Raw genomic sequence first — 24,863 nt, 5'->3', positions numbered from 1 at the left:
CTTTTGCCTTATAGGAGCTAACAATCTAAAAAGGAAGGTTGATATGCAAACACTTGTACAAGATGTTACGGAAGAGCGGAGAGTATGCCAGGAGGGAGGGTAAGATGAATCTTACCCCTTTGCTTTGGATATTAAAATGCAATATGGAGCAAATGGGTTTATGGTGGGCTAGTTTCCCACAGTATGTTCCCCAGAATGCTAGTCTGGTCAATTTGGAGACAGGGGATGGTGTGGGTAGTTCCATGGTTAAAAATTACACGTTATAGTCCTCCTGTAGAGCTTCACTGCGAACATTAGCAAAACAGCAGCTTTAAGAAGTCCACTACTAAAAACAGAAGCACAAAACTATTCAATCTGCACCTCCCATTTTAATTAATCATGGAACCTTTTCTATACAATAGCAGCTATAAACAATCTTAGGAACAAATTGTGGGAAAACGGGTTGTATGACCTTCAATGACACTCAGCAGCTACCAACACTGCAGGAGAGGACAAGCCCAAAGCCAGGAGAATCCCTTTGTGCTTGACCTTTTCTAGGTTGATTTTGTTAGTTGCATAACATTTCAATAGCTACTTAACAAAAGTAAGTAAATTGGGATCTGTAATACAAGATCAAGCAAGAAGAAAAACAAAAACCCACAGATAACTCCTGAATTCTTATTTCGATCACAAAGTTGGTCTTCTGAAATATTAACTCTCACCAGAGATAGAATTTAAGAGATGCAAATACTGGGACATGACAGGCCATGGATCTTGGCTTATGTCTGTGCAAACATGCAAATGCCAATTTTTGGATAACTCCTGTAGTCTGAGGGAGAAAAATTATTTAAATGAAACTCTTCAGTTGCAGTTTCAAGAAAGTGAAATAGCCAAGCCCGTCTAACCAAAGACTCATTCATACCAATTAGTCCCATTTCTCACACTGTGCCAAGGTGCCTGGACTCTTAACACAAGCACATTTACTCTATTTGAGCTGACAAAGGGTTTCAGGGTGGACTCCTCCTCATTTCATCTACATTTATATAAACTGTTAAGACCCATACTAGATAGCAATGAAGTCACAGATTAGTAGAACATTATCATGACCATCAAAGAACCATTCTTTAGCCCCAAAATTCTTTCTAATTTTGGCACTGCATTTCAGCTTGCTCAATCAGCTAGTGAGAGGACCTAATTATTAATTATAGAGAAATTTGTTTTCTTTTCTAAAATATCCTGCAGAAAAAGACCAGCTGCTAAAATAAATCAGATTCTTCACTGGTTTTAGGACAAGTGACGCTAGGTAAATGTTTCCATCAATTTTTCCCTTCCTTTGGCTCTTCTCTGGTCCACTTCACTGACGCTGGAAAATAACTCTTCCTTACAGTGAATACAGCCAACTCACAATTTCCTGGGTATACTTATTTACAAGATGCATGAAATGCTAAATATTCTAGACTCCGGGTTGGTTTTATTCTCTCACAAATTCGTCATCTCCCTGTACGTGCAAGAAAAATGCAAAACAATTTAAATTTTAGTCTAAGATGAAACAAATTAGCTCCCTCAAAATACAACATGTACATCAAAATGTTTAAGACATGCCACAGACTCCTTCGCAGTAGCAAGCTAGAGTTGACTAGAATATACTTTCTAAAGCTGGTACTGTTTGTCCGGAGGTGCCGGGTGGAAACGAGCACTGCACTGTCAGAAAGCCTCCATATTCCGAACTCTTAGCACATGTGCGGCCTCAGTGACTTATCAGCTCACTTTAAAATGAAAGGGTTAGACTGAATGATTTCCAAAGATTCTCTAGTTCTAAAGATACTTACTTTCACTCGAGTGTGCCATCAAGTACCATTTCATTGTGGAAATTTGTTTAAAAATGATTAATGGTTAAATTACAAAGATCTGTCAACTCCTCTAACTTATCACTCATATTCCTCTTTGCTAAGCTTGTATTTTTGAAATGGTTAGCATGGAACAATCATAGTTCTAACCTCTCATTTTCTTTGCAGATTCTAGCCTATGGGACAAGTCAATTGCATAACTGATATACCTCAGTCTACAGAATGCAGTCAGGGAGTACTACAGACATTTTTAATACTGTTTTATGCCTTTTAAAGCCCAGAGTACAAACCTGTGACTTTGTCATTCAAAAGTAGCTCTTAAAACACAGTTCAAAGCAGCATTCAAGGGAAATCATCTCAGAAACTTACTGAAAATGCAGGTTCCTGGGCTCCAGAATCTACATTTTAACACATACCTTGGTAATTCTTATGACCACTGAAGTTTTAGAAATACTGACTGAAGGAAAAATTTAAATATTAACTGGAAATTATCTTTGAGAGTTAACTATTAAAAACTGGGCACAGCTATAAACATTAATTAGATAACTTACCAAATTTAAGGTTTTGAACATTGCATAAAATATTGAACTTTAAGAATTTTCCAAATAAATCTCTCCCCAGCTACACAGTAAGCAGCATGAGAGACTCAAACTAAGTACATTCTTTAAAAATGTACTCAAATCCTTAAACTAAATGCATCAAAAATGCAAATAAGCAATTCATATTTTTATTTCCTGGGGTTAGGGCAAGATGGTTTTTATGTTTCTGAAGCAATCCACAAAGCCAAGGTTGAGGTTTCAGAGGAAGGCACCAAGACATCTGCAGCCACAGGTATGTTCACAAGGGGAAGTCAGCGACACTCAGTCAAATCTACCTTTGTTAGATTTATCAACATTCATACTTCCAAACCTTCCCACTAACAACCCCCAAGTCTAGATGTGCTATTCATCATTTTTAACAAATAAATTTTAACAGAGAGCAGTTTTTCAAAAATGATGGGAGAAAAAAGGTATCCATTTTGAAAAGGATTTGTACCATCATCCCCATAAACAACGAAGAGAGTCATTCTGAAAATTAGCTTCAGTAAGGAATTTATTTCACGGAATATTTTGAAAATAGGACACAGGATTGGCTAAGTGGTAGCTTTTCTCTTTAATTTTCCCATTTGCACCCCATAATAACACTAAACAATATCATTAGGATGCTTTTATTTCTTCAAAAATCAAGGGATGTAATGGACTTTGTATCCGATTTTAATAGTGACTTTCAGCAAATGAATAGAAAATGCAACGGGATTCTTCTTTATCTTTCCTGCAGCTCTGTTGTTACTGAAAAGGTCTCGGATTCCTATTTTTAAAGCAGATCGGCCATTCATCTTTTTCCTGAGAGAACCCAACACAGGTATTACAGTATTTTTTGATAGAATTCATATAAATTAAATATTTATCACTGTCTCTCTAGCAACAAGGCTCATTTGTCCACTGTAGCCTAAAAGCATTCCTTCTAGCTGGTTTCTATGGTGCTTCAGAAGCTTCCCAGTTGCTGTGTCAAGAGTCCTGAAAAGGAGGAATATTTCATAACTACAAAGGAAACTAACATCCTCTGTGGGGTTTTTTGCCCTCTCTTTCTCTCAGCTCATTTATAGTTGATGTAGTTTTTTTTTTTTTTTTTAATTCAGGTTTCTACTTCTGGGGAGACTTAGAAAAATCATGAAAGTAAACTAAATGATAAATCTTCACTTTTTTCCCCAGCTGTTGCTTAGCTTTCTCGCCACTGTAGGACAGAAGATAGTTCCTTCAGGCCAATAGAGTATCCGAGTAGTCCTCTGACTCTCAGCAACCCTAGTATGCTAGTGAATGCACCTGGATTTCTATAGCTTTTCTGTTGACCTTTCTCAAGCTTTTCTCAAGCTGAAATTACACAAAAATAAAATGTTTGCCCTAGTCTTTTAAGTCCCACTATAGTTCAACCTCAATCTTAATCCAACGATGGCATTGCACAGGCAAAGCCTTGGCACATCAGTGGGACAAGAAGTCCTTTAAGCATCAACATTGAATAACGTATTCAAATTATCTCTCTCAATGTTCCCCGGCCCTGGCTCTCTGACAATTATTTATCAGCCTAGGAAGGAAAAGAGATTCTCAGTAAAGAGTTGTTGGCAAGTCTAAACAATGTGTTAAAAAAGAAATAGAATGGAACAAGACTAACAAAATCAAGCAAAAGTGGATCTACTTTAACTATAAACAACAGGCATTATTTTTATTTATGGAGAGGAAAAAAGTCAAAAGTTAGAATAATGAAAATTACGCATAGGTTTTACACAAATTGTTAAGAAAATACTGTCAACATCATTTTATCTGAGAATCATTTGCATACTGCTGAAACTTGTGCTAGAAATCAAAGGAACACTTTTGTGACAAAAAGGATGAAGATAATCATTCACTAGGAAATAATTTTGGAATTATTTGGGAAGAAAAAGTTCATCAACAGACTATATCCTCCTAGTATTTTACCATGGTCATCCCAACCCCCTATCTATTAGATGAAAACGTCACTTATCATTCAGAACAGGCAACAAAGAATTCTCTCTCAGAAAGGATACATGTCAAAAAATGAAAGATGAAAAAAATGACAAGTTCTACTCCTTCAAGAAAAGAGACAGGATTAAACTTGAACAGAAAGGTCATTGCCAAAAGCAGATAGCCAATAAAGATCGATGACAGTTAAAAGAGAATGATTTCTCTTTGGGAATTCAACTGCATAAAAATGACGTAAAATCTCTGAACTAGTAAAGGACACACCACTATTTCAATGATGAGTTTTCAGAACTGCCTTAGAAAACAGAAAGAAAATACAAGGCTAATCCAAAGCCAGTTCCATAATCCGCCGCACATCTAAATACAGTCCTTGTGAATTCCTTTACCTCTCTTTCTGGGAGGTACTCACCTCTATCACACAAAGGATGGGGCTACTCTTCTGGTGACAGGGATATTGAAGAGACAGAAGTGAGTCTCAGCCTTCAATCTACCAAACTGATAAATCTTATACAGGCACATACAGACTCAATCAAGTGACAAACAGGGCACATACAGGAAGAAGAAGGATCTTAACCTCAAGAATAAACCGTTAGAGAATATCATTTGTCCAGCCTAAAGTCATCCAGTGAACTAAAGGGCCTAAAGACACATGGTTCCCTCAGATATACCCCCGCCCCTTTGCTTACAAGACTTCTACATAAAAACCTGCAAGAGATGGGATATTAAGCTTGAGTTTCGATGAGTTTCAAACTTAATAACTAGGTTTTTGGGTGAGGGTGTAGAGTACAGTGGCAGAGAGATTATGGACAAAAAGAGGAGACTGAACAAACCGCTTCTTCCCAACTTCCCCCCAGGGTTCATCCCCAAAAATGTATTAAAGGAGAAGGCTCAAAAGGATTATTACCTCACAAGCCAACTGTGGAATGGAAATAAGAATTTTCTGATAAAGCAAGCTGCTAAATATTGGAATAGACTGAATCCCTTTCCTAAATATTCTTATAAAGTATGAACTTTCATCTGAATGACTTGTAATCCCTTCTTTTAATCTCAGAATCTAAATATACATAATTTAAGACCAGACAGTATATTCTGGATTTTGTGTAGCTCTTACTGAATTTAGCAATGTGGCTGCAGGTAATTACCTTAACAATTCCATCTATTAAATGATATTCTGCTTTACTTAAAGGTATTTTGTAGAGGTAAAAAAAGGTTTAAAGAATTGCATATGAAAATACTATATAACATTACACTAAGTGTTTCTTTTTCTTGACAGGGTTTGTCTTCAGCATTGGGAGAGTGTCAAATCCCCTAGACTAAATTAACAGATGTCAAGCATGTTCTCCACTTTCATGTATGCTTTTCTTCATAAAAAGTTACAATTTCATTTTGCTATACCCTTGAAATTTAAAAAATGTTCTGCTAAAGTGTAAAAAGATAAGGGTATGTGATTTTCAAATATTATGAACCTAAAAATACTTCAATTTTACTATAATTTAATAAATTTATTTTGCCCTCTCTTAATCTAAATTTATTTTAACTTTCTTTTCTCTTGGTTACCCCAAAAGCACTACAAGGCACAGCAGTGATCTATGAATGGTGATTGAGTCAGGTAATAGGGTCACATCCTCAGTAAGGACATAAGAGGCCATTTTGGACTGAGGGTGGACCATGAATAATGTGGGGTTTTCCTTTTCCTGGGTAACTCAGGGAGAATGCAAAATGAGCAAAGCCATCTTAAATGTGTTTCCTTTCCATTTCACTTCTAAATAAAATGGAGAGTTTAAGTGTGACACTAGCAGAGCAGAACAAAGAGATCCCCTTTGAACCCCCAACTTGTTGTGGGCCTTTTGTAAGCATGGCAAAAGCTGCTAAAGGCTAGACATTTCAGAGTTATGTGGCGCACCCCAAACTTACCACCCTCTAACTAACAGCTTCAACTCACTGCCATCTACAATCCTAGTGAGAAAGGAAAAGGGGGTGAAGGGAAGTAAGGAAACCAATAATGTCCAAAAATGTCTGTTTTTTAAACAGCTTTTAAAGCGTCTGCCTATCTGCCACAGATATCGTCGTTTGCATTATCTAGGCAGAAATGGGAGTATGTTGGTGTGGCCAACAAAAACTAAGAACATATAGTAAAAAGACAATGCAGCTCATGTAACACGTAATTACAGTTAGGTTTAACAAATAAGAACTTCAAGTGGTGTATTTTTCCAATGCTAAAAAGCAAGGCCTTTAAAATTCCATTATCTTAAGATGGTTTTAAATGATTACTTTAAATGTGATTATTTCCTAAACCACACAAGAGTAAAATAGAGCATTTATTGATGGAATAACAAAAGTGCTTTTCTTAAATATTCTTCAAAATACATTTGTACAACTTACAATAATATATCCAAAATAACTGTATATACAAAACATTACCTAGTTTTAATGTATGTGCTTTTTTCCCCAAAAATTACAAAGTAACTTCTTTTTTATTTTTTTGGCAAAGTTCAACCTTAACAGAGGTGACAATTTTAAAGGTTGGTTTAAGAAAATAGAACCTGAGGGAAATTGACACGCAAGAGTCAATAACAAGCAGGAGATTTGGAGGAATATTTTTAGTTTGTTAAATAAAAATGTTTTTTAGAGTGATATTTTTCACATTACAAAAATAAACCAAATGAAGAAAAGGTCACTGTAAAATGATGGAAAAAGGATCTGTAGACTTGCTCTTAGTATTTCAAATAGCCAACAATGCATGTCAAAAAATGAATGCAAGATCACAACAGTCTTGTATTTACTTTGTATTTGGAGAAGACAGTGAAATAAGTGGCCACATTCTGTTTTCTTTTAATTGCTATTAATATGGTTGATCTGATTGGCTCTTCGATGAATTTCATCCAAGAAGTTCTCCAGTTGTTCTATTAGCATTCGTTTTTTAAACCTGTATAAAGAAATAATAGCACTCTCAATTTCTTTTTAATGAACAGTTATATATCAGTATACTGTGTCTTTAGAAAGAGAAACTGCCTTGGGAAGTTTTTCAAAGTGAAATGAAAAATCAACTTTATGATATATAAAATCTGTTGGAAGATTAGCAAATTATTTTATCAGTACAGTATTACAGTTTGTTCCTAAAACAAACAATCCAGGCCAAGGCACAATGGGAAAGAGGTGATTCCTTCCACAACCAAAAGAAAAAGGAAAAGAAACCTAATATACACACAAGGGTCACAAATATTCCAGCAAAATTTGGCCTCCCAAAGCAATGACTCCAATAGCTTCTCCTTATGCTCCTTGGAAGTTGAATGTTGAAAGGAATGTGAACAAAGCATGAACATAATCCCCCACAAAACAGGAAGAAATGAAAGTTGGGCAGTAGAGTTTAAAAACCATGGTGTTCTACTATCACAATTCAAAAGCTAGCAAATCAAGGATAATTAGACATCTGTAATACATGATATAGCAAATAGTTTAAGTGGTAATCCTTGAAAAATTTTCAGTAATAAATATAGTAAACTAAAATTGCATTCGTCTACATACGTATTCATACTCTCCATGCTTTTTACAATATCCAAAAACACTGCCCAATCTATACCTTCTTCCTCTCTACCTGTAAACTTAAATGGCCAACACAGTATTACACAACTCTCTAAAAGGTGGCAGAAGCAGAGTGCAGGCACCAGGAATATAGCTAAATCCATAATGAAGTTTGAGCTGACAGAATGTTACATAAAAAGCAGAATAGGTTAAATACTCAAAATGAATAATATGAAAAGTTATGGCCTTATCCTGAATCTTCAAAGTGGCCTAGGCTCTAGCCACTTCAAAAACAAAAAAAATTAACTGCGCTATCTAAAAAAAACCTTTACATGTAGCATGGAAGAAACTGGGAGACTAATTAAAGGGTGGGAATATTAAACCCTAAGTTTTCCTAAACTTAAATACGAAAATTCTAAAGGTCTTGAAAGAAAAATAAAATAATGCTTTCTGTATTCACTAAACTCATACAACTATGCTTTCCAGTTCATCGCACTTCGTAGTTACCTTATAATCTTGATCCACATTCCTTGTACTAAAGTACATAATCCTGGACTACTGAAGCAATCAGAATAAGGCCCATTTGTCCAACTCTGGTCCCCTTAATTACATGTTTTCCCACGTACAAATGAACTGCATTCAAATATTGCCTTTCCAGGTTATTTCTAATCACTGATTAATATTAACTGTAGTCCAAATATACAAAGGAGAAAAATTAAAGGCTATAAAATATAAAGACACCAAAAAGCCAGAGAGTAGGATCAATGAGAATTATGCAAGTATATAGTAATTTGTAAGAAGAAAGGTTCCATAATTTCTGAAGAATTTGGCTATTTTTTAAGTGAACTTCTTCCAATAAACTAAAAAAAAGAAGTACTTCTATACACGTGTGTGACATATACATGCATAACAACAGAAGTACAAAATAAATACTGTTAAAATACTGACTATATAACCTGGGGACTCAATTCATCATTTCATAATGTGCAATAGATTATTTACCTTGATGCTTCTTTAATGACATTTTGTAAAAATATTAGTCTTGTCTGTAAACTGCCTTGCACATGCTTCAGTAAAGTGAAGATTCTTTCATATTCTTAAAACGAGAAGCAAAAAGAAAAATTAAGTGGCTTTCCTTTGCACTCTTATTCAATATTTTTCTATTGCAGTTTACTATATCAAGATATACTAAGACAAGAACATTCTATATAAAATTTTCACCGCTCAGAGATTTTATAACACATATATTTCATCATACATTAACAAAGATAAAATAACTTTGTCAAACACTGTTTTCTGGTAAAAGTTCCCATTAAGGTATCAAACATAAAGCTTAGAAGGATGAATAAATAGCTTTTTGGTAGTGCCACTGAAAAATAAGAAGCAAGTGGCCTTCACAAATATCCACGCTTATAATTTAAGTTCTAACCTACAGCTAACAAGACTTCAGGGGTGTGGCGCGGGGGGCGGTGGAGGAAAAAAATAAAACAGGTTAAGAGTGTTACTGCAGTTTCAAATTTTCACATAAAACTCTGCCAAGGACTATGAGCTCCTAAATGGCAGGACTGAGTCTTACCCACTTCTGGACCACCCATGGGTCACTGTACCATCACAGCAGGTGATCTGTCAACATCTTCTGAATGAATGCTAGTAATATTGAAATTTTATCCCACAAAGTTCTTTTGTATGCATACAACAGATAGCTTTCATAACTTCAGTTTTTGGCCTAAATACACCTCTGGTCACTATCATAGTTTAAATCTTAAACACAGTGGTAGACACTATGCTGAGAACTTTACAGACAAGAAGTCATCTAATATTCCCTACATCTTTTTGGGGTTTGCTGCTATGTTAAAATTCTAGTTGCTGGTTAGAATACTCAAGACTATGGATTCCTGTCATGATAGGAACTATGCATGATTTATCTGTGTTTTCTTCCCCTGCTCACCATACCTAAGCATAGTACTTTGGATATAGCAAATATTCAGTGTTTGTCAGCTGAATAAAGAATCAAATCTTGTATAGCTCATACGTTGTTCAAGACTGATCTAGAATCAGATCTACGCTTTTAGTTAATTTGACTTTTTTTGTTGCGCACACGCAGAAATCAAATCTGAGGTTTGTCTCTAATTATACATACTTCTTCCTGGCTTCCGGATTTCTTTCATTATTTGTGCTTTGAGTTCAGTGTTGACCTCTTCATGGCTTCTACAATGCATCAATTTCTTTCCTTTGTTGAGTGAAGATGCTGGCATATTCTCTTCAGGACATTGTTCTTTGTCTCTTGGCTCCTCATGATTTTCTAAAAATCCACCAACAGCTAGGTCATTAGTTCCTAAATGATCATGACCAAGAGCCTCTGTATGATTGGTTGGTCGTTCTAGTAAATTGGATGGAGAAGATGTTGAAAATTCAGTATCCATAGCATTTGGTGCAGTATCTGATGAAAGTTGGTCTGCAACATGATTTTCAACCACATCATCTATTGTCGAATCATTATTGGCTTCTGAAACTAAAAACAAAGATACGGAAAAAAAATAATGAGAGCTAATTTCAAAGCACATAGTAAAGAAAGCTACACAGAAACATCAGATAGCAAATCACAGCTGATCTCCTTGATAAGGTAAATTAACAATTGGCCCTGAGCTAACATGTGTGCCTGTCTTCCTCCATTTCATATGTAGGACACCTGCCACAGCATGGCTTGATAAGCAGTGGGTAGGTCTGCACCTGGGATACGAACTGACAACCCCCGGGCCGCCAAAGCAGAGCACACGAACTTAACCACTGTGCCACCAGGCCAGACCCTATTCTATGGCAATTTTATTGAACGAGTAGGTTTTTAATGCTTTAGGGAAATATATATGATCAAGATTATCATGGTCATTTTTTCCTTAGCCCTAGCTCATTCTAACCTACCTCTTATACATCTTATTATATACATTTTAGACTTACACATCTATTATCATTTAGGCAAAGTAAACATAAGGAGTTTAAACTGTTCAACATCCTGCTGAGAACATACCACCAAACAGGTCATCTCACACTACACCCTTTTCTTATAATCATCCATCTAGCCTTCATTACTTGAGCAATGCAAAACAACCTGTGCCCACTTCAGCTCATTAGACTACTGGACTTAAAAGCTTGCAAGCTTGCCATTTAGCATTAGATTACCACACTTGCTGCCCAGAGAAAGCAGAATTCTAAGTTCCCTGACTGCTCACCAAACCTCCAAGACACCAGCTGAATTCATCTCAACTTCTCTCATTTACTGTCCAGAATGTAAACTCATCCCCCCACAAAAATCCCTTGAACTTCTGACTCCCTCCTAAATCCTATTCCATGATTTGCAAACTTCACTGAATATTCTGTACAACTTCTGCTTTAACTGAAACCCAGCTCTCCCGCAAAGAAACTGCTCTCTTTTTCAGACCTGAAGTACAAATCGCTTTCTCTCAAACACTCTCCATGGACTTAAAATAAGAATATGGAGTCACTGATTCCTTCACTTCCCAGTGGCACTTCAAGATCATTTCTCCATGCACACTATTAAAAACTCTTGCTCTTTTGAGGCTCGACTATGCCACTCCTCTCATCCTTTCTCTCCTCATCACTATCTGTATTGATCTCCAGGGCACACCTCTGTGGTCACGGATGTCTCTGGCACCTGGTTCACAGACTTCCTCCCACCCCCATGTCCCTCACGACGTCATCGTAGGTCCTTACTCCTCAAAGTGTGGTCTGTGGACAAGGAGCATTAGCACCATCAGAGAGCTTGCTAAAAATGTCATCTTAAGCCCTATTGCAAACAATGAATTAGAATCTGTAGTTTAACTAGACCCTCAGGTGATCCATATACACATTAAAGTTTGAGAAGTGCTGCAGTATGTGACTTCAATATCTAAGCAGATCACCTGCCAAGAACATAGCCTCCCTGTTGCTCAATTTCTTGTCTCTGAAGAACTTTTCCACCTACACGTTTGCCTCTCAAGTCAAACACAAATTCAGGGATGGAGGAGTATACGCTTATCTTTGTGGTACTCCTGCTATTACTGCTCTTTAACTCAGCCAGACTTTTCCTTGAGCATCTCCTCCACTTTCTCCCTATTAATCAGACCCCTTCTAAATATCCACTTTCTTACCTAACTAAAATCCCATGTATTACTTTTTACCCATGTCCTAAATTCTCATACTATTGTCCTGCCATGACACCTGCCAGGCAAAACCCTGAATTTGATGACTCTATCTATCTGCTTGTTCCAGTTGCAATGATAAGCACTATTAGAGAAATACGGCCCAGCTCTGCAGAGTGGTCACAATCACCATCTGCACTTGGACCTTGTCACTGCCTACCAATCTTATTACAACCTTTTCTCCCTCTCCCACAAAAGATCATTCAAATCTCCACTATCTTCACATCTCTGATTTTCCTAAACTCTTCTTCCCTCTCACCCGCTATTTCACAGAGGAAAGGAAGCAAATCCGTGGGACAGGAACTTCCTCTACTTCCCACCATTAAACCTGTACCCACACCCATTCTGCTTCACTGAAAGAAGTGTTCTTTCATGTGGGCTCTGAACCATTCCTTTCTGCCTTCCCAGTGACCTTGTGCTGATTTTGTTTTCTCTCATCACCATTTTCAACCTCTCCCTCTAAACTAACTCCATCACACCATCAGGTAAACATGCTTAATTCTCTGTCACCTTAAAAACAGAGCAAAATCACCATTTTTAACCCCATGACTTCTTCCAGCTACCACTCTTTTTTCCCACCCTCTCTTCACTGCTAGACTTCTTAAACTGGTTGTTTATACTCACTGTTTACATTTTCTCATCTCTCACTCCTCAACCTACTTCTTTAGCCTTCTGTCGCCTTTACTCCACCAAAATTACTCTTGCTAAGATAACCAAAGACTAACAGAACCCTTCCAATCCTTCCAACTGATCTGTTTAAGATGTATTTGAGACCACTAACCACTCAATTCCCTTTCCCGTTAGTTTCCATGATTCTAAATGCTTTCCCTATTTTCTATTTCTTGGAGTCTTCCGTCTCAATCTCCTTTTCTGAACCTTATTATCTCCTCTTAACTTTGGCACTTTCGAGGTCCTGTTCTAGGCTCTTTTTTTATCCTTCTCACTGTTTCCTTTGGTGAGATTTTATTCACTCCAATGAGGTTTAAGCTGCCTCTCATACCTACCTCTCTAGCCCAAACCTCTTCTCCTGAGTTCCAAACTCAAATATCCATCTTCTAACTTAGGATGTCCGCTTGGCTATCTAACAGGCACTTCTAAACTAAATTCATTCATCATCTCTTTTACACTCCACTCCTGACACCGTGAGCTACTCAGTGTCTCTCAAGACAAAAGCCTGACTCCTCCCTTGCCCTGGTTCCAACATCTAATCAGTCATCACCAAGTCCTTTGCTGATATATCCAAGTATTTCTCAATAATATTCTTCTTGCAACCCCACTGCCAGATCACCATTAGCTCTTCCCTGGGTTTCCTAACTAGTTCCTGTGCATCCATAATAATTATTTAACAACATCAAATATAAAGTCAGTGTCCACAATCTCCAATTACCTTATATATTTTGTTTGTGGAAAAGTTTGATTTTGTGTGATTCAGGGTCCAAATCAGTCCTGTACATGGCAATTGGTTTATATGTCTCATAACTACCTTTTAATCTATAATATCCTCCTGTACCTCTCTTTTTTCTATGCACTTTTTTTTCTGGAAACATACACACACACAACCCCAGATTCTCTGTCCCATAGAGTTTTCCACAATCTGGATTTTGCTACTTGTATGCCTCTTTTGTCATTTAATATGTTTCTCTGTCCTTTATATTTCCTATAAATTGGTAGTTAGATCTAGAGGCTTGATCAGATTGATGTTCAATTTTTTTTTTTTTTTGCAAGACTACTTCAGTGGTAGTATTGTATAATTTCATCAGGAGGTATACAATATTTGGCTTCTCTCCATTTAAGATGTTATAAGCCATGAATGATCACTACCTATAATTAAATCCATTAATTCATTAAGGGTTCCCTACATCCATTCTTGTTATTCCCTGATAATACTGCACACAGTACAGCCAACCTGATCTTTATAAAATGCTAATCAGATCATGTCACTACCTCTCTAAACCTTTCAATGGATTCTCATTGTCCTTAGAATAAAGTCTAGAATCTTTACAGGCTTCCAAGGTGCTCCATGATCTGGCCTCTGCCTGTCTTTTATTTCTCACCTTACCTCATTCCCAACACCCTTGTTATACTAGAATTCTTTCAGTTCCCTTAATCCCCTTCTCTTTACTCTATGCCTCTGCACATACTCTTCTTAGACTACCACTATAGCACAGGCAAATGCAGAGCCTTAGTTAACTAATTCCCATTCATCCTTCAAGTATTGGCTTAAACATAACTTCCTCAGTAAAGCATCTTGACCCCACAGTCTAAGTTAAATTCTCTTGTCAAATGCTTCTACAGCATACTTGACTTCCTTTCCCTTTTCCCTCACTCTTTATAAATAAAGGCAGAGATCACTACTGTCTTGTTCACTGCTATACCTCAATGACTAGCACTGTCTAAAAGAGCATATGTATTTAATAACCAGTTGTTGAATTAAACTGAAATTAAAAACCATCTTTCTGTGGGTACTGATAATGCCCCTTTAAAAACTGTTATTTTGAAATACTTAAGATTTGCAAATGGTATTTTAGATCATGATAGATAATAATGCATAATGAACATATGAAATGTTCAAAGGTTCATTATAAAGACATACAAAAATGATTACCTGCTAATTTAGAATAAACAAAAATCTTCTCTAGAGATTCTTGGACTTTAACAATTTTTTCTACAGTCTATTACAAAAATCTCTTTCCTAAAGAAGAACCAAAAAGCAGCAAATAATGTTTAAAAATCTCTCTTACTTTTATGAAGAGGAAGGGGTTTAATAAGATCTGGCTGTGCTTGAGTCACAGGTACAGGTGGTCCTTTTCCTCCAATATGATTGTTCACAACTGGATTCTGTTGTCTGCCTCTTAGCAGTGGAGACATACAGCGACGTCTTTTAGGGATCCCTTGCATATTTGGTTCTCCAGGTCGTTTATGTTTATTTTGAGGTCCAGCCACAAATTCATCGGCTTCATCTATCATCATACCCTATAACAAAAAAGAATATAATTTCTCTGAATTTAGACATAGTTTTTAAATGGCATAACTAATTTCAATTCCCATTAAAACAACTATATTATAACTATGTTGGCATTTATTAAATATTCTACCAAGAAAACAGCTTCAGGTTACTTCAGTTAAATTAAGAAGTGTTAAATCCACAGTGCCTAGCACAAATGAATTATATAATGAAACATTTCAAATTTACCTTTTTGTCCAGCTTAAAGGGGTTGCCAAATGTATGCAACCTTCGAGGCTGATCAGGATCAAGTTCTCTTAGTGGAGAAGGTACTTGCTTGAGGTATTCCTGGTAATTCCCCATTTGTGCTATAGGAACACTGTGTACTTGATCTTTTCAAACAGAAGAGAGCAATAATAAAAGTTAACCTCATTAAAACTACACTCTATCTAGTTATCAAATAATGTCTTCTTATATATGAATGCTACCTGGTGTTATTCTAGGCAGTCTTCCCTTACCACATATTCTAAATTAATTTGTTGCCATTATAAATATTGTGACATAAAGTCTCTGAGATTTCTTAAATAGCATTTAAAATAATTGATTTTATCTTCTAAACAAAACAAAAATATTTGAGTTAATTTCAGTGCACAGAATAAGCAATACATATGTGTAACCTTACCATGAGAAGGAATGTCTCTTCTACTCTATTCCAAATAAGCAGAATTTAATTATAGTAGGATTTACAGAAAAGAGGTATCACACAGATAACCCTTTTTACATAAGGCTATAGTTGGAATGCTTACATCAGAGATGGCAAAGGGTTAAATTCTTGTCTATTTGATTTGTAGTAGGTGCCATGGATATAGCTGAAGGAAATACCAGAACGTAACACTTATTGACCATCAAAAGCTAAACCATCAGATACTAGCATATCATGAGAAAATGATTTTGTGTGTCTGTCTGTGTGTGTGAATGTATGAAGAAAGCCAAAAAGAAAACTAAGCTGTTAACAAAGGCTGTTACCTCTGTGGAACAGAATTTGGGGCAACAGAGATGGTAGGAAGAGATATACAGAATCAGAGATGACTCACTTTTTACTTCATTTGTTTGAATTTACAATGAGAATGTGATACTACTATAACAATTCTTTAAAAGTTACATTACCATACTATGTTTTTTCAATATAGAGAAAGAAATTTACAAAAGAAATACCAATATTAAAATCACCATCTAACCTTCATCCTGTCCTTTAAGAAATCTACGGGTGCTCTTCAAAAGATTAGATCTCATTCTTGTTAAGTGATCCAAAAGATTCCGTCTTGGTATGTCATACGCGTTTCTAAATGTCTGTGGCTTCAAATCCTATTGAAAGACATTCAAAGACAAAATTTATTTTCAAACACAGAATTAGACTAAAATCTCTAGCCTGAAGCATAGGTTTGGAAATAAGATATACAAGTTAACTAATTAGCTTAAAAAAAGAACAGAGAGTTATGATACAATCTTAATAATGTACTGTTTTGCGAACCAAAAGATAAAAAATTGGTAATGAGCTCAACCACATAATCTCAAATTCACATCTCTCAAGATTTTACCATATATTCTGGCTAAGAGAAGTAAATATCTTATAAAATGAATTTCCAAATTCTAAAGACTTTGAAGGTTTAGAAAACCAGCTTTGATGTTTAATTTACATACCAAAAAATCACGCATTTTAGGTATACAGTTTCGCAAGTGTCAGTGAATTTATAGTTGCGAAACCATCACTACAATCCAGTTTTAGAACACTTACATCATCCTAGAAAGTTCCTTGTGCCCATCTGTAGTCAACCCCTATTCCTATCCCCAGGCAACCACTGATCTGTTTTCTGTCTCTCTATTTTCCATTTTATCAATGGAATCTTGCAATATCTAATCTTTTCCTTCTGGCTTTTTTCACTTGGCATGATGTTTTTGAGATTTATCCATGTTGTTCATGTGTCAGTAGTCTGTTCCTTTTTACTGCATGGTACTATTCCATTATATGGATAAACCATTTCTTTATCCATTCACCAGTTGATAAACACTTGGATTGTTTTCAGTTTTTGGCTATTATGAATAATGCTGCTATGCATATTTGCATACAAAGCCTTTACATGAACATATATTTTCATTTCTCTTAGGTAGATACCTACAAGTAGAACTGCTGGTTATACAGCAAGTATATATTTACCTTCTTAAGAAACTGCAAACCATCTTCCATTAACAATATATGAGACTTTTAGTTGCAAGACCATGATCACTTCCGTTAATGTAAGGTAAAGATCAAGTTCATTATTTTGAATATGGATATTCAACTGTTCCAATACCAATTGTTGAAGAGACTATCTCCTTACCCACAGAATTATTTTGGCACCTTTGTTAAAAATTAATTGACTATATGTGTGACAGCCTACTTCTAGACTCTATGCTCCATTGATCTGTTTATCCTCATGCCAACAATACAACACGTTGATCACTGTAGCTTTACAGTAACTTTTAAAATCAGATAGTGCAAGTTTTTTCTTTTCCAAAATCGTTTTAGCTATTCTAGGACCTTTTACATATAAATTTTAGAATCAGTTTGTCTGTTTCTACAAAGGCTACCAAGATGAAGATCTTTTCAATAATGAGTACCGATAAAGCATTTTAGGATCATGCTGTGTGCCCAACGTCATTAGTCTAAGTACCAAACTACAGTGAACTCTACCATTAGCTATGTAATGTTAGGCAATCTATAAGCCTCTGTTTTCTCATCTATAAAATAAATGAGTTGGTTTACTCTTCATTAATTCATCCATTCATCCACTAACCATGTACAATGTTTGTTTTAATTCTAAAATTCCATGACTCAATAATTGTATAAATGATCATTATTCTACAGAGTTACAGAAGTACTTCTTAAAGTTCAGACAGACTGAATATCAGTTAATAGAAAATTTGATTTATTCAACAATACAACAGAAAATAACTAGAGCGATACTAAATTCATATAATTATTACCTTATTGAGCAAAGCAACTTGGAACCCAGTGTATTCTTTCATATTAAGGTCTAGCAGTCGGTGAGGAACATCCTCTGAAATTCCTTGAAGCAGCTGTTGAAAATCTTTCCTATAAGCCATTGATAAACCATGTGATCGGCTTCGGACTTTAATTCCAGTTTCCTGTACTACTTTTTTGCCTACAGATCCGATGACTCGATCAGATTCTATTTTGGCCTAAAGTAAAAATAAACAACAGTTGTTTTACATAGTCTAAATTGATAAACTAAATACTAATAGTTTTGGTCTTCTATAAATTAAATATTTATTATATTAAAAAAGGATATAAGAAGTTAAAAACTCAAGTAGTATAGTTTATGTCAAGTACTTGATAAGCTAAACATAGTTTAAACAATAACATCTTATGATTTTAAATCATTACAATTCTAATCTTTTGGAGCAGAGCAAACAAATACAACTTCAATTTATTTCATTAATATCCACTACACACTTAAACCATTAAACGTAAATGCACCCTAAATGAAAATATATATTTCCAATTCAGAGGTGATATGAAATTAGAAAAAATAACCTCATCAATATTTACTTAAAGACCCTGTTATCAGCACATAACCCAATGTTCATAGATATAGCAAATGGTGGTATAAGGTTTCACTGGAAAGCAAATAGCAGTATTTTGAGTCTTTCCAACATACATTTCAATTAGCAGTTAAAGTAGAGATGGTAAAAATACTGGGAAAATAATGTATTTTATACATTAATAACCTGGCAGTCAAACTGTATACTGCTCTACTACCATAGTATTTAGTAATGTGATTTATGCCCCAAATAACAAAATTCAGTATTTTTACAAACATTTCCAATATATTCCCATTTTGAAAGAAAAAACTACAGGTTTTATAACATAAATCAAAAGAAACTGATTTTTTTGTGTAAGAAAAGAAACTTTCTAACATAAATTTCTCAAAAGAAAACAATGATTATTCACATACAGGAAGTCTAGGACCACATTAATGAAGCCATTTTCATAAACTAGGAATTATTCAAAATTCACATTTCAAAATATAGCATATCATGTACCTAACAGAATTATGTTAACATATGATTTATGTGGTTTTCAAATATAATAATATTCTTAGTTCCATAAGGACCATCAAAAACTAACATCTGGCCTTTTAACCACTTAGCCAAAACCATTCAAAATACTTAATGGCTCTCCCTAATTTTTAACATTACCTGTTGACTCAATTTTTTGAGGTATGAAATGACACTGTAACTAAGTCCATATTCCATACTGTCTGCTATTAGGTTAGGTGCTCCCATCATTCTAACAGCTTTCTTCAAAGGCTGCAGGAAAAAAGAAAACACCACTCAATCCTAAGCTTGTCAAAATTTATGGCTAGATGTATTATCAGTTTTGAAAATTTCTCCAAAAAACGTTTCTCCTTCCTTTCTTCAATAAGAGAGTAACAGAATCATATTTGTATTTCAGTAAAATGTTTGTCAGCAGTATGAAAGGCAGTTTGAAATACTTAAAAAGGATTATAGGCTATAACAATAACACCCGGGACAAGAGAGTGTGAAGGCCTGGACACTTAGTATCACTGGAGATACCAAGTTTGGAAGAAATGGGCAGGAGACACATTGCAGAGGTAGATTTGATAGAACTTGGGGAGTAAGTAAAAAGGAGTTAAGGAAAAGAGAAGATTTCTACCTGGGTAACTGGATGGGTTGTAGCTGGACCACTCAGTAGCTTTGTGACCCTGGACCAGAAATATAACCTCTCTGTGCCTTAAGTTTCTCATGTGTAAAATGATAATAATAGTATCTACTTCATAGGGTTGTCATGGGATTAAATGAATTAACACATGTAAGGCACATATAAAAGCATCTGGCACACAGAAAGCATTCAGTGGGTGTTAAACATTACCGCTATTATCATTAGCTGAGCTGAAAAAACAGAAATAAGCTCTGAAGGAAAAATAAAGAGGAGGAAAAAACAGTCTAATATTTACTATGGATGTGGTATAGTGAAATAATGTTCATTTGTAAGGAGAGACCAATTGAGAACCACTTTGTGCAATGAAAAGTATCACTAACAGGACTGTCTCACATATATAAATGGGACAAAGTCAGAAAAAAGATAACTATTCATTAACATATTAGAAAGTGTGTAAGCACTGGTGTCAAACTGGAATCAAATCCCAGCTGTGATATTTACTATCCATGTAGCTCTGGCTAAGCCCTCTGGGTTGCTATGAAACATAAATGATTCAACATATGGAACAGTTCATATTCTAAGTGCTTTTTCCTTTTCACTCTCTTACATGGCAGGCACTATGTGCTAGACACTCACACAATTTATCTAACTATAAAATATGATTTTCAAAGCTCAAGAAATTAATGTTCTTATTAGGGATCATTTAGAAAGATTAGTTACAGTCAAATGCTATAATATTCCTGCATTAAAAGCAGAAGTAATGTTTAAAAGTGCTTTTAGTGTAGGTGTTTTTGTTAAGAAGTTACTTTTCATAAAATAAATAATGTATTTATAATAAATACATTATTGATCTTATCCACTATGACACACTAGATTTTAAGTAATCAGAAAACTCATGGTTCTAAAAATACATGTTCTATGAGAATATATACTTATCCACCTAAAAACATGTTTCTGGAGATTTAGGGAATAACGCAACAAAAACCATTTTGAACCCTTAAAGAGAAATAATTATAAAACTGCAATTTAAAAAGGGAGTATAACAATTAAGGTTAAGAGGCTAAATTCTAAAGCCAGGTTACCTGGGACTGAATTTCAGTCTCCTATATATTAGTTATGTAGCCTTGGGTGAATTCCTAAATCTTTTAGTGCCTTAGTTTCCTTATCTGTGAAATAGGAACAATGATTTCTATTTTGTATGGTTACTATATAAATGAAATGAGGTTAACACATGTAAAGTGCTTAGGATGGTATCAGGCCTAGCTAAGCATTATATATATATATATATTCTCATGATCATCATCATTATTCTGCAAATCACTGAAACATTTCTTTCCTATTATATCTGTATTGGTCACTTGTACACTCAATTTTCATGATGTTTAATCTATAACAGCAATAAATAAGAGTTTTAATACCTATAGTAAACTATAAGCATAATATAAAATTTATAGCAAGTTCCATTTTTAACAATAATATTCTTACCCCAAGATAGTAGGGAGGCATTGTCTTCAAATAATTTTCGAATGACTGTCTCCACTTCAATGTTGGTTTTGCTTTATGTACTTTAAACAAGTCATCTATAAATGTACAGTGTGAACAAATTATCATCATTCATTGTTTTCACACACGAAAATCAAGTCCAATAAGTTTCATTTTTAAAATCTCCTTTCTTATTTGTAAGAAAGACAGTAACATCTGACAAGTTTTTAACAAAATTGAAAGCAGTAAAATTTATGGTTCTGGCATCTTTGAGTAGTAACATCATTTTAAAAATGAAAAGGTGCCAATTAGTCAAAAATTACATGTAATAATAAAGTAGAATCAGAAAATACACAAGGGAAATCTCTCTCCTATCTAGACCAAGACATGAACCAGATTTGAGAACAGAAACAAATTTTACACAATGTTTTCTAGAAAATATACATACTAATATTATAACTATAACTTTTAAATCTCATGTGATTCCATGGAGGGAAAAACATCTCCAACAGTACTCCTCAAAAAATTATAGCCAGACGGTCCCCAGAAACTAACTTTTTAGGCTTTTATCATATTATTTTGGAACAAATTCGTTCTTTAAAAAAATATTTGCCAAATGAAAATTAAAGTACAGATAAATTCTTAGAAAGAAAATACACTCAGATCTTATAAATATAATATACTTCTACAAAATGTCTTATTTACCAAATACAAAGCCTGCACCACCAATTCTAACTATGTACGAAATCTAACTTGCAGAGAACTTAGAATATTTAATTTAAAATTTTTAAATATAATACCTTCAATAGTTTGTAGAATCAAAGGTGTTTTGACAGTGACTTTCAATTTACCACAAAAATGCATAGTTTGCTACAAAACAACCTTAGATAGGTTCAGTATTTTAGAGTATTAAAACACTTTCATTAATTTCTACAAGACAAGAAAACTTACAGATGTTCCCAAAGTTTGTTTTTAGGAAAATTTGTATGCATGCTGAGCCACAGAGGATGTGACAAGAATGACTTACCTAAAAGGGGGAGGAGGACTGGGTAATTATAAGGCATCACAAATAAGTTGACACAGTTCAGTGCTGTACTGGCTTTTAAGTAACCAAAGGGATGACCAAGTTCACTATATTTTGCACTATTGCTCACATACACCTGTTAAAAAGGAGTGGTTAAAACTTCATATTTAATAACCTTTACAGAATGTTATATAAACCATTGATTCAAATAACTTTTAAGAAACATTTCACTTAAGTTTTTAAATCACTATAGTTATTCAGCTCACCTGCCAACATGTTTGAGGAGATTTCCTTTCCAAGATAAATTGAGTCAGTGGTGAAGGTTCTAACTCGTATTTGTCAAAAGGCAATTTGTCAATAACCATCGGTTCACAGTCTGTACAGGAAAACTTCACCACAGGGTGAGATGTACGAGGTGGCTAGAGGGGAAAATCTTATTATTACTATTTACAGAAAATATCAGAAACAAACTCATTTTCAGTATCATTCACTAGCAAAATTTACTCAGTTCCTCAGTTTTGCTAGGGAGAGTTTAATTTACTACTGAAAGCACCATTAAGCTGAAAGAAAATACTTCAAAATGTAATGCTTAAATTATACAATATTCATAAGAAAAAGATAAAACACTTCAAAATCTATACAGAATAAAAGTGTTTTTACGTCTTAAAATCAAATAGATACGTTAAATGCAAAATTTTGGAATTTAGCAAGTACTAATTAATTTTTACATCCAAGAAACAACTAATGTATATAGAAACTTTCATTAAGTTCTCAATTGTAGCAATTTAATTACTTGCATAGAGTAGTGGCTTCCTAACTGATCATACACCTTGATCAGTAAAATTTTTTGAATATATAATACATTAGGACATATACACATTTATTTATAATTTGTAAATTATTAACTTATAGGTACATAATAAAATACATACGAAAATAATGTTAAAAGTAGGAGAAAAAAATAAACAAATAGAAGTTCCAATGTATTCCTTCCCTATTCCAGTAGACTGTTTTAGTTATCCCTGTGGTATATACACCCTACTTTGGAGACCCTGTTCTAGAGGTACACAAAACAAAATACTTTAAAGAAAAAAAAAATAAGGCATCTTACACTATTTCCCCCCTTAATAGTCTCCTTCCTAAAAATCTCACCAATTGAAGACTGTTGAAGAAAATATGAGCTATAAGGAAATAATTCGAAATTTTGTAACTATAAAGGACTCATTAGCCTCAGTTACTACCTATGCACTGATGGCTCCAACATCTACAGTTTGGGACTAGATCTCTCTTATTTCTCTTATGTATCCAACTGCCTACTGGACATAACCTGAATCTTCTATAGGTCCCTCAGGCACATTATTACCCAATTCGTTATTTCTCCCTCAAACCACAAAACCTGTTCTAAAACCTAGATGTTGTCCTTAATATCTTCCCCACACGCTCCATATTTAACTGTCACAAAGGCCTAGACAAAATGATACCACAAATTCTAAGCCACTTAACAGAACACAGAAACATGGCAGATGCTCAGTATTTAGCTACTGTCCTCTGTCAATACTAAATTCTCCTCTCTCTAGAAATTGATCTTCTATTTCTTACCATTCTAATTCATGCCTTCATCTTTCTTAGACTAGGCTAGTCCAACTGCTTATTTTTAATTAGTCTCCCTAATTAGTTAGTCCCCTCCAACCAATCCTATGGCCATGAAATATAAATATGATCATATAATTTTCCTTATCTGAAATTACTTGGTAAAAGTAGCAGTTAATCACCTAAAAATAGGGCCCAGACGCTTTTCTGTTAGTATCCTATACAAAGATCCTTAATGATCTGGTCCCTGTCTGCCTTTCAACCACCACACCATGTATATACCCTGTGCTCCAGCCAGCCCAAACTACTTGCAGTTACCCACAGAGATCATCATCTTTCTTGCTCCTGTGTGTCACATGTTATCCCTGGCTGCTTTATTATTTTCTCCCTTGCATACTGCAAACAAACAAAGTTTTGAAGTTTGAACTGGCAAGTGCCAGCCTCTAAGAGACTTCTTCCCCGAAACTCTTTCTCGCCACGTACTCCAAACACACACCAAGCAGTTAGGCACCACATCCTCTGCCCCTCTGTTACAGTTAGCACACTGTACTCTGTTATGTTTACAGGGCTGATCTTCCTATGGATGGTCAGTTTCCAGAGAGGACGCACCATGTTTTACTCATCTTGTGCTCCTGTGCCTAGCATGCACCTGACACATAGCTACAAAAAAGTGAAACTCACTTTTTTTGGGGGGGGATGAAAATCTTAAGATCCAAGAGGAAAAATGGGGGGGAGGGTAATCCTCCAGAACTTGGTAAAGAAAATTTTGCGTTCATTACTTCATCCAATCCTATGAGAGAGGAGCTATTATCTCCATTTAAGAGATGGGAAGTTGAGGCTTAGAGAAGATAATTAACCAAAGGCACATAGTTAATAACTGGTAGAGCTATGATTCAAATTCTGAACCAGTCTCTAATGAATCCCATTTAATTTCAGTATCAATACTTCTTATTTGAAATACTATTACTTACAAAAGTTTCATTTCCCCTCTAATATCC

At 34.9% G+C, this 24,863-nt stretch overlaps 2 protein-coding genes across 3 annotated transcripts in view; one reads left to right on the top strand and one right to left on the bottom strand.

Moving 5' to 3' along the window:
* The window catches only part of SERPINE3 (serpin family E member 3), a 30,906-nt gene extending 25,024 nt beyond the window's left edge, over window positions 1-5,882 (top strand). Inside the window, exons 6-8 of the mRNA XM_014851405.3 lie at window positions 2,571-2,657; window positions 3,144-3,227; window positions 5,637-5,882. Of these exons, the coding sequence (XP_014706891.3) occupies window positions 2,571-2,657; window positions 3,144-3,227; window positions 5,637-5,680 (215 nt within the window). The 3' untranslated portion in view covers window positions 5,681-5,882. The remainder of the gene's footprint in view (window positions 1-2,570; window positions 2,658-3,143; window positions 3,228-5,636) is intronic.
* Window positions 5,883-6,668: 786 nt separating this feature from the next.
* The window catches only part of INTS6 (integrator complex subunit 6), an 83,457-nt gene continuing 65,262 nt past the window's right edge, over window positions 6,669-24,863 (bottom strand). For both annotated transcript variants that reach the window (XM_044777215.2, XM_014851404.3), the window contains 11 exons: window positions 22,542-22,694; window positions 22,279-22,411; window positions 21,255-21,349; window positions 19,286-19,396; window positions 18,050-18,265; window positions 16,264-16,390; window positions 15,275-15,417; window positions 14,823-15,054; window positions 10,026-10,397; window positions 8,888-8,981; window positions 6,669-7,289 (listed from right to left, as the gene is read on the bottom strand). In XM_044777215.2, the coding sequence (XP_044633150.1) occupies window positions 7,196-7,289; window positions 8,888-8,981; window positions 10,026-10,397; window positions 14,823-15,054; window positions 15,275-15,417; window positions 16,264-16,390; window positions 18,050-18,265; window positions 19,286-19,396; window positions 21,255-21,349; window positions 22,279-22,411; window positions 22,542-22,694 (1,770 nt within the window). In that variant the 3' untranslated portion in view covers window positions 6,669-7,195. The remainder of the gene's footprint in view (window positions 7,290-8,887; window positions 8,982-10,025; window positions 10,398-14,822; window positions 15,055-15,274; window positions 15,418-16,263; window positions 16,391-18,049; window positions 18,266-19,285; window positions 19,397-21,254; window positions 21,350-22,278; window positions 22,412-22,541; window positions 22,695-24,863) is intronic.

This window comes from Equus asinus, chromosome 11 (genome assembly GCF_041296235.1).
Source record: "Equus asinus isolate D_3611 breed Donkey chromosome 11, EquAss-T2T_v2, whole genome shotgun sequence".
NCBI lineage: Eukaryota > Metazoa > Chordata > Mammalia > Perissodactyla > Equidae > Equus > Equus asinus.
Note: the sequence above shows the minus strand (reverse complement) of the source record. Positions and strands in the feature narration are given on the sequence as shown.